Genomic DNA, 8,775 nt, shown 5'->3' on the forward strand with positions numbered 1-8,775 from the left:
ACAACTATGATCTATTTCGCGTCTAATCCGATAGGTAGTATTAACGCAAATGTTATGTTTGCTAATATTTTTATTATTTTATTTCCAAATAAGTAGAATAAGGAAAGTCGTGTGATGTTCACACCAAATTTTTTTCATTGTCAATATCAATTAATAGTCAAATTAAAAAAGTCAACCAGTACGAGTACTGCGACTATGTCAAAAGGATACTCTCCTTTAAAATTAAAAAATTGAGTAGTTTTTTGACTATTCGTTGTCATTATTAATCAAGAAAAAATTAGTCATTTCCTAAATTTTGAGTTCATCTCTGATAACTCTGCTGAAAAGAAACGTTTTAAACATTTTCTTCAATTTTTGTCCTTTAAAAGCCTTTGAAAATACGCATAACTGGGTTAAATAAAATAAATTTGTATTTTAGTAAATCCCAACACTTTTTTCCATTAAAATAACATTTATGTCTATATCCTTTACTTTTTTATAAATCCTTTTATACACAACCCTCAATTGTTACATTTTCTCATCGGACTTTAATTCTCTAGTGTATTTCATAATGGTATCTAGATTGAATCTTTTATTTTATTTACGATCGACAAAAGGCAAAAATAAATGTTTTGATGCAAAATAAAAATCGTCTATGAAAGCCCTTAAATTAATTGTTGTAGCCGGTTATTTATTAGGTTTAATTATTGCGGATTTTTGTTTGCGCTTTATTATATAATCAGTTTGTTCACTTCAGGAGAAAGGAAAACAAAAAACAAGCTTCAGTCAATAAAGAAATTTAATAAAGAGGATTATTTTCAATTTTGATTTCATCATCAGCCTTAAGCCCCGACTCCAGTTTGTGTATCTTCCTATGAGTTGCCAAGGCGCCCGACTGAGCAAACCCATGCCCACATACTCTACAAATATACGGTTTTTCGCCAGTATGTGTTCTAATATGGGCTTTTAAACCTTGATTCTCCGTAAAACTCTTCCCGCAAAAAGTGCAAAGATGACTCCTTTCTCCATTATGTGTCCTCATGTGCACTTTTAAATGACTGGAAGTCGTGTAGCTTTTCAAACAGATTGTACAAGTGAATGGTTTTTCACCAGTGTGGGTCCTCATGTGAATTACTAAATCACCAGATCGGGCGCAAGCTTTACCACACACCTAAAAATTATATTACAACGCACTTGCAACATGTTTTGCATATTAATACATTGCAAATGTAAGGTTTGTAGCCTGTATGAGTCCTCAGATGCATTTCTAGTTGGCTGTTTTGGACAAATCGTTTTTTACATACTGTACAACCATACGGTAATTCCCCTGTATGTTGCCTCATATGTACTGACACATAGTGACTCTAAAATAATTAATTACCTTTAGCTTTAATACATTATTACAACAGCAAAGTTAAAAACCTGCGTGAATGATTTACCACAAACTGTACACAAGAAAGGTCTTTCGCCACTGTGGATCCTCAAATGTTTTTTCAAAACAAACGAATGTGAGAAACATTTATTACATATTTTACACGAATATTTTTTCTCGCCTGAATGCGACTTTACGTGACTCCTTAATCCATTTGGGTCTGCAAATTTTTTACCGCAAACTTCACATTTTATTGGCTTTTCCCCAGTGTGAGTCCTCATATGAACTGCTAAGACATTAGCTTCATAAAAACCTTTACCACAAACGGTACACAAATGCCGCTTTTCGCCCGTATGTTTTCTCAAGTGCCTTGTCAAACTTCCAGATTCTGTGAAAGTATGTGAGCAAAGGTCACATTCAAACGGTTTAGACTTAAAATGTATACGAACGTGGCGTTTAAGAATTTTTAATGTGTTGAATAATTTATCACAAATGGTGCATTTCGGTATGCCGTCTTTAGGATGAGCTATACTATGCAAAACCAAATCATCCTCTAAGTTAAAACCCTCTGAACATGTCTCACAGTGAAATTTGAAATTTTTATTCTGGCGTCGTGTTTTTTTATTATTGAGTTCTGATGGTTTTATTGTTTCTGGTGAATTAGGTTTAGACTCATCACAATTCTCGTCAAAATCAATTTTAAAGAGATCATCAAGTTTTAAATCCAAGTCATCAATTTCATAATTAGTTAACAAATGTTGCTTTAGAAGAGTGTTTGATTTGATACAGATATTTTTGAATGTGTGAGCATTTACTAGTAGGTCTTTGCATTTATTACAAATTGATTGTGGCAACTTATCATCGGTATCAAACTAAAAAAACATTGTTATGTTACAAGCATAACCTATAAAAATTATTTTCACCTCTAGAGATGTACAAAATATAAACATATCCCTCAATTCCGAATCCAAGACTGACATCATCTCATTTTCTCCTGATAGACACGCTCTACACATCTTATCAATGTTATTTACATCGAAATTATTCATTATTATTATTGGAACACACCTGTCAACCTGTCACCCTAATACTTGACATAATAATGACATCTGGCAACTGTGTTGCCAACTGAAAACAATAAAGCGGAGAAACAAATCTTAAGGCCGTCAACATTTTACAGGTTTCTACAAATTTCTAACGTACCAAAATTAGTTCAAAATGTATAAAAATGGTAAAGAAAGAATGCTTCAGCTGGTGTTTTCTTGTAAGTATAACAATTTACAACAGTGTAAGCTGATACATCAAGTCTCTTCAAAAAGTGATGACGTATTGAAGTGTGAATTTGAGTTGGCAATTTTGAATTTTGTTTTTAAATGGTACAAGAGTACCTAACGGATAATGTTAGCGTGACATTTGACAGTTTTTAAACATTTAAGTAAAAAATTCAAAAAATGTTTACAAATTAGTAATTATAATAGAATGAAATAAATTTTTACTTAACAATATTTTTGAAAACTAAATTTGTTTGTAATATTGAATAAAAAACAAAAATATGCTTATCAAAAGTCAAATTTGCTTGCTCTACAGTGAATTGTCACAATTGTGCGCCTTGGTATAGTTCCGGACACTGAATTTTGGACGGTTTGTTATTCGATTGACATAAAAATGTAAAACTGTTTTTATTTACAACTAATCTCATTTTAAATTTTTGTAAATTTTTATTCTGTCAGCTAGAGAAAAAATGACCCTAAAAACAATTTATTGAACCATATGTATAAAAAAACGTGAAAACAAAAAACGAAACCAAAGAAAACTGAAGAAATTAATATTTAGTCATTGTTTATGTATCGGAAAATCGGCGCCAAAAATAAATTTCAACTAGAACTTTCAAATTAGACTTTTAAATGTCAATCATATCGATATTTCTAAAATAGACAAATCTGACAATCATAAGGACTATTTCGAGAAATGATTCATATTACGAGTATACTTATTGATAGTATAGTCGTCACCAACAATATTTGAGACTCATTATAGAATAAGCCGCTTACCCCCCACGGTGGTTCATGGGGCTTGCGGTAGAGATGCCATAAACAAATTTGCATTTCTTAGGACAGGCACGTTTCAAAGGTTTGTAGGAAGAGATGGTCCGTAACAGAAATTTGTTTTTGGGCTTTCATCAAAAAAAAAATTAAATTAATTTTAATATTCAGTTATATTTTGAGATTGTTTCTTTACAAATCTGCATTATCACTTTAATATTAAATTAATATATAAATTCCCAAATGTTTGCCTGTAATAAATTAAAAGCCCACCACAAAAATTCCTGAATACGGCTCTTTTCTACATCTTCTAGGTAGTACCACACGCAGTGAAAAATTATTACGGTCGACCACAAAGCTGCTTAACCCTCAATAAAGCTTTGCATACGTCAATCCCAAATATTCCTGGTGACGACTATAATTGATAGTATAAATAATTAAACAATTCAGTGAATATTTATTTAAGGACAATGCTGAAGTGTTGGTTTTCTGAGAATTTAAATAATAGTATGGTTGTTTTTTTAATCAATAGTAATAAAATAATCTAAACATATGAAATATCCTTGAATGAATAAGAGAAGATATATTATTACAAAATTATAAAGTAATAAAAGAAAATGAAAGTTAAACGTTCATGTGCATTCTTTTAATTATTTGTTATTGTTGTTTGAATACAAGGAATAAAATAGTGTATACCTACGTAAAGCTTGCACATAAAATCTTTATATGTAATCATATTGTTTAAAAAAACTTAATTTCAACAAATACAGCGTTCTTTTTATTACAGAAAGGTATAAATTTATGAATTTTTAATAATTAATTTAAAATAGAAGTGGTGAAATACACGAATATTATTTGCTCTGTATTGCATAAAACAGCGTAAAATTTACCAATTTAAAGCCTTTCAATTTTTAAAAGGTATATCAAGGACGAATTCAGTTGATTTTTACGTTCACAATATATATGTGGTCAAAACTTTAAATCAATGCTTACCAGAAATTAAATTCAAAATCTGATTGTTTATTAATATAATATAATGTACCTACTCCAAGGTAAAAAAATCAAGAAGTTACCACAATTTGCAAAAATGGAGTCGACTCAAAAATCCGAGTGTCGATGACACAACACTAGATGACCTTAACTCCACTAAGAAGTGAGAAAGCAGTGAAAATGAGGTCGCATGTCTTCAGTATTTTCACTTGAACGGTTAGTGCATTCAAAGCAACAAACGCGACAAAATGCTTTAACAGTAAAAGTAAGAGTGCATTTTTATTATATCTTATATTAAACCTGAAGGTATGTACAAAAATTTATTTTAAATCAATAGGTGAGTCAGGTGGTTTAAATTCCAAACACATCAAAATAAAATAACGTCTTGATTTGAGTTTATTTTTAGAATTTTTCTTAACAATGACTTCAAAATTTCCACAAGCGGCAAAAATCGTCAAAAACATAACTCGAAGTCGCTCTCAATCTGTAACACCAGCATTTTGCCCACATTTAGAAAACCTAAACGACGCTAAACCCTACTCGGAAATACCGGGACCTAAACCTATACCAATTTTGGGTAACACTTGGCGACTGCTACCAATCATTGGCCAATACGACGTTTCGGACGTAGCAAAATTATCAGAACTTTTTTACAAGGAGTATGGCAAAATAGTTAAATTATCAGGTCTTGTAGGACGCCCCGATTTATTATTTATTTATGACGCAAATGAGATTGAAAAAATCTATAGACAAGAAGGGCCTACACCTTTTAGGCCTTCGATGCCTTGTTTGGTGAGATATAAGAGTGTGGTCAGGAAGGATTTTTTCGGGGATGTGGGAGGAGTAGTAGGGGTGTAAGTTGACCATTTCTGATATTTAGTGAGTTTGTATAAGAGTTTTTCAGACACGGTGAACCTTGGAGGAAGTTTAGAAGTACTGTTCAAAAACCAATTCTTCAAGTACAGACTGTTAAAAAATATATTGAACCAATTGAAAACGTTACGAATTATTTTATTCAAAGGATGATGGAAATGAAAAATGAAGACAATGAAATGCCTTCCGATTTTGATAACGAAATTCATAAATGGGCTCTTGAATGTATACCTATATTTCTTAAATTTGCTTTTTGTTGTCATTAAGTTAATTATAGGTATAGGAAGGGTATCTCTGGATGCACGCCTGGGGTGCTTAGACCCCAATTTACCGCCCGATTCAGAGCCCCAAAAAATCATCGAAGCGGCAAAATACGCGTTACGAAATGTAGCAATTTTGGAACTAAAATTTCCATTTTGGCGCTATTTTCCTACTTCACTTTGGACAAGATATGTTCAAAATATGGATTATTTCGTAGAGTACGTTTCCATTACATTATTTTATTACATAAATGCGGAATTTATGCGCTTAATAATTGAATTACTGTTTTAGAATATGTATGAAACACATAGACGCAGCAATGGAACGATTGAAATCGAAAACAGTTCTCGACGAAAAAGACCTTTCTTTAGTTGAGAGAATTTTGGCCAATGAACCCGACCCAAAAACTGCATATATTCTAGCCTTGGATTTAATTTTAGTAGGAATTGACACTGTGAGTTTTGCAATGAAAACAAATAAAATTTGAATAGCTCGAGTTAAGTAATACTACCTTTGTTTTGTAAATTTACAGATTTCAATGGCCGTTTGTTCTATTCTTTATCAGCTTGCAACAAGACCAGAACAGCAAGAAAAAATGTATCAGGAATTAAAACGAATTATGCCAGACCCTAACACTCCCTTGAACACAAAATTATTGGACCAAATGGACTTTTTGAAAGCTTTTGTCAAAGAGGTTTTGAGGTACTTTATTGGGAAAGACTAGAAATATTTAATAAGTGAAAACTTGTAGAGTTTATTCGACAGTGATAGGAAACGGAAGGACTTTACAGCAAGATACCATAATACACGGATATAAAATTCCAAAAGGAGTACAAGTGGTTTTTCCTACTCTTATAACCGGAAGTATGGAGGAATTTGTGAGTCAGCCTAATGAATTTATTCCGGAACGTTGGATGAAAAAATCAGCGAGTGATTATAAAATTCACCCATTTGCGTCGTTACCTTATGGATATGGAGCGAGGATGTGTTTAGGAAGACGATTTGCTGATCTCGAAATCCAGGTCCTTTTAGCTAAGGTACTAGTAATGATTTTTCCACATCATTCTAATAAAAATCTTATAGCTGATAAGGTCATACAAGCTGGAGTACCACCACGAACCGTTGGAATATAAAGTCACTTTTATGTACGCACCGGATGGGGCATTACGTTTTAAAGTTATCAAACGAGAAGAATAAAAACTGGCTTTTGCACCACTTTTAATAAATTATTACAAAAGTTACTCTTTATCCCAGTTCTACACGCACACTGTGTGAAAATATTTATTTATAAGAAAATAAAATGAAATTTTTGAAATAAATTTCGTGTTTATTTTAGTGAAATAAGAAATACTTAATGTTTTTTTAATACTTCGACAAATTGCAAATTACAATGTTTTATAAAAATAACACTAAAAATTTTTTAAAAAAATGTAGTGATGAGCTCGCTCGTACACACGCAAGAGTAAAAATAAAGTGTTTAGGTTCTTTTGTAATTTACCGGCAAGAAACTCAGAAATGAACTATGGTTTATTTGACAAATTAGAATTATTTTTTGATGTGATTGCAATGTTTCACTCAAAATAGCTGAGAATTAAAAGAAACAGAAAGAAAGGAAAAGGAAAAAAAAAGAAGACCAGATGCAATGACGAGGTCAAAAGGTGATGCAAAGAATAATGATTAAGTAATAAAATAAAATAAAAAACATGTATGTTCTTGTACTTAGTTATTTATTATAAGAATTCAATGCAGTTACGACTATTTCCTATATACTACTAATTTTTACATAACTGTCGTACAATACTCTTTTTATTAGCTGCATTAATTCAATAAAATTTTAAATATTTATTGCGTAATAAATAATTTAATAAAAACAAAGCGATTGTGGACAATTATTGAAAAAGCTGAGGGCAAAATTTAGTTTCTTAAGAGTCGATTTAGGCATATCTGCATGTTGCAAAATTTAAAAAACACTCATCTGGTATTGGTATTTCGAAAAACCCGTTTTCAATGAACCTATACCCTAGACGATTATAGTAACCTTGGCCTACAAATTATTTCAAGAGTGTGTATAATTTCCGATAATTATTCTAATAACTGCTAAATGACCCTGAAGTTGCGTTTAATACCTCAATTTCAGTAATTCGCAATAATATCAATAAATAATCGAAAAGTATTTAAAACATTTACTTCTCTCTATGTGAATTAAAGTTTCCGCTATACGGGTCAAAATATGCATATAAATAACCGGGGTAATTAAGGAAGCACGTAGTCGTGTAAGGTGAAAATGAATTTTATTGGCAAAAAGTAACAATAATGATCTTCGTGAACTTTACTGTCGGCGAATGAACGTCAATCTTAAAGGTCCATTAGGAGTGTACATGGGATGAATATGGTAATCAAGCTTGCCGTGATGGTATTCGATTTTGAAATTACGCACAATCTGAAAAAGTCAAACAATAAATTCACATTTTGTGTGTTGGCTTACCTTGGCTATGACTGTTTGTATTTCTAAATCCGCAAACCTCCGTCCTAGACACATCCTTTTGCCAAACCCAAATGGTAACGATGCGAATGGATGATGGTTGCGAAATAGTTCTGAGTTTTTTAGCCACCTTTCTGGGAGAAACTCACCACTTCGTGGAAAGTATTCCTCTAGATTGCTAATGACGCAGTGTTGAAATATCACTTGTACCTACAAAGACTATTGTTGACGACACTCCTAATTGCTCATCAAGATAATTACGCCTTTTGGTATCTGATAACCTCCAATTACCCGATCTCTTGTTGTACATCTGCCATTACCAATCACCACCGGATACATTCTAAAAACCGCAATAATGAGCAAAAAGTTTTGTCTTGTGGTTCGTGTACCTCATAGTTTCTTTAACACACGCTTTCAGGTAATCCATTTGGTCTAATTTCTCGTGAGATATTTGCGTGGATTTATACGGTAGAAGATTTTTAATTTCTTCATAGAGTTTAGCCTGCTTTTCCTGATGCAGCGAGAGTTGGTAGAGCATTGACGCTACCGCGTTTGAGGTCTACAATTATTATTATTACGGTAATACGGATGACTGGTATTTCCTAGTAACATCATTGAGTGATATCATAATTTCCATAGTTGTATTTTATTTGTCATTTTGAAAAAAAATTAAAAAATAGTATTGTTGAAAGATCTATGAGCTTTGATATATAACAGTAAGCGAAAAAATTATGGAATAATTTTATTTACTAAAACTGGAAAAATTTTTTTTTTAC

At 31.8% G+C, this 8,775-nt stretch overlaps 3 protein-coding genes across 7 annotated transcripts in view; 1 reads left to right on the forward strand and 2 right to left on the reverse strand.

The window, feature by feature from the left end:
- Positions 1 to 760: 760 nt before the first annotated feature.
- On the reverse strand, positions 761 to 2,797 carry LOC123005079 (zinc finger protein 2 homolog). 3 transcript variants are annotated; one of them, XM_044398689.1, is made up of 4 exons: positions 2,275 to 2,461; positions 1,402 to 2,223; positions 1,200 to 1,343; positions 761 to 1,150 (listed from the first exon to the last, which is right to left on the reverse strand). In XM_044398689.1, the coding sequence occupies exons 1-4, from the start codon at positions 2,398 to 2,400 to the stop codon at positions 779 to 781; spliced, it is 1,464 nt and encodes a 487-aa protein (XP_044254624.1). In that variant the 5' UTR covers positions 2,401 to 2,461; the 3' UTR covers positions 761 to 778. The 3 variants fall into 3 exon arrangements, 2 of the variants coding, with proteins under 2 accessions (XP_044254624.1, XP_044254625.1); XR_006412730.1 differs by having other exon boundaries at positions 1,009 to 1,150; positions 1,419 to 2,223; positions 2,275 to 2,797; XM_044398690.1 differs by lacking the exon at positions 2,275 to 2,461 and having other exon boundaries at positions 1,419 to 1,559.
- Positions 2,798 to 4,459: 1,662 nt separating this feature from the next.
- LOC123005172 (probable cytochrome P450 301a1, mitochondrial) lies at positions 4,460 to 6,836 on the forward strand. The gene is made up of 8 exons (XM_044398826.1): positions 4,460 to 4,689; positions 4,790 to 5,237; positions 5,288 to 5,481; positions 5,534 to 5,735; positions 5,809 to 5,971; positions 6,050 to 6,219; positions 6,269 to 6,554; positions 6,601 to 6,836. The coding sequence occupies exons 2-8, from the start codon at positions 4,804 to 4,806 to the stop codon at positions 6,712 to 6,714; spliced, it is 1,563 nt and encodes a 520-aa protein (XP_044254761.1). The 5' UTR covers positions 4,460 to 4,689; positions 4,790 to 4,803; the 3' UTR covers positions 6,715 to 6,836.
- Positions 6,837 to 7,791: 955 nt separating this feature from the next.
- The window catches only part of LOC123005173 (probable cytochrome P450 49a1), a 3,194-nt gene continuing 2,210 nt past the window's right edge, over positions 7,792 to 8,775 (reverse strand). For 2 of the 3 annotated variants that reach the window (XM_044398827.1, XM_044398828.1), the window contains exons 7-10: positions 8,389 to 8,558; positions 8,261 to 8,339; positions 8,003 to 8,209; positions 7,792 to 7,957 (exon numbers count right to left, since the gene is read on the reverse strand). In XM_044398827.1, the coding sequence (XP_044254762.1) occupies positions 7,847 to 7,957; positions 8,003 to 8,209; positions 8,261 to 8,339; positions 8,389 to 8,558 (567 nt within the window). In that variant the 3' untranslated portion in view covers positions 7,792 to 7,846. The remainder of the gene's footprint in view (positions 7,958 to 8,002; positions 8,210 to 8,260; positions 8,340 to 8,388; positions 8,559 to 8,775) is intronic. The other variant, XM_044398829.1, reaches the window with a different exon arrangement.

This window comes from Tribolium madens, unplaced genomic scaffold (assembly GCF_015345945.1).
Source record: "Tribolium madens isolate multiple individuals breed KSU strain unplaced genomic scaffold, Tmad_KSU_1.1 Scaffold_20;HRSCAF=117;Tcas5.2_LG4, whole genome shotgun sequence".
Taxonomy (NCBI): domain Eukaryota; kingdom Metazoa; phylum Arthropoda; class Insecta; order Coleoptera; family Tenebrionidae; genus Tribolium; species Tribolium madens.

Coding starts and splice junctions, on each gene's coding strand:
- LOC123005172 (XM_044398826.1), top strand. CDS start 4,804: ATGACTTCAAAATTTCCACAAGCGGCAAAAATCGTCAAAAACATAACT. Junction 5,736..5,808: donor AATATGGATTATTTCGTAGA/GTACGTTTCCAT, acceptor TTACTGTTTTAG/AATATGTATGAAACACATAG. Junction 6,220..6,268: donor TTTGTCAAAGAGGTTTTGAG/GTACTTTATTGG, acceptor GAAAACTTGTAG/AGTTTATTCGACAGTGATAG.
- LOC123005079 (XM_044398689.1), bottom strand. CDS start 2,400: ATGAATAATTTCGATGTAAATAACATTGATAAGATGTGTAGAGCGTGT. Junction 2,224..2,274: donor TATTTTGTACATCTCTAGAG/GTGAAAATAATT, acceptor ATGTTTTTTTAG/TTTGATACCGATGATAAGTT. Junction 1,344..1,401: donor GTGGTAAATCATTCACGCAG/GTTTTTAACTTT, acceptor TAATTATTTTAG/AGTCACTATGTGTCAGTACA.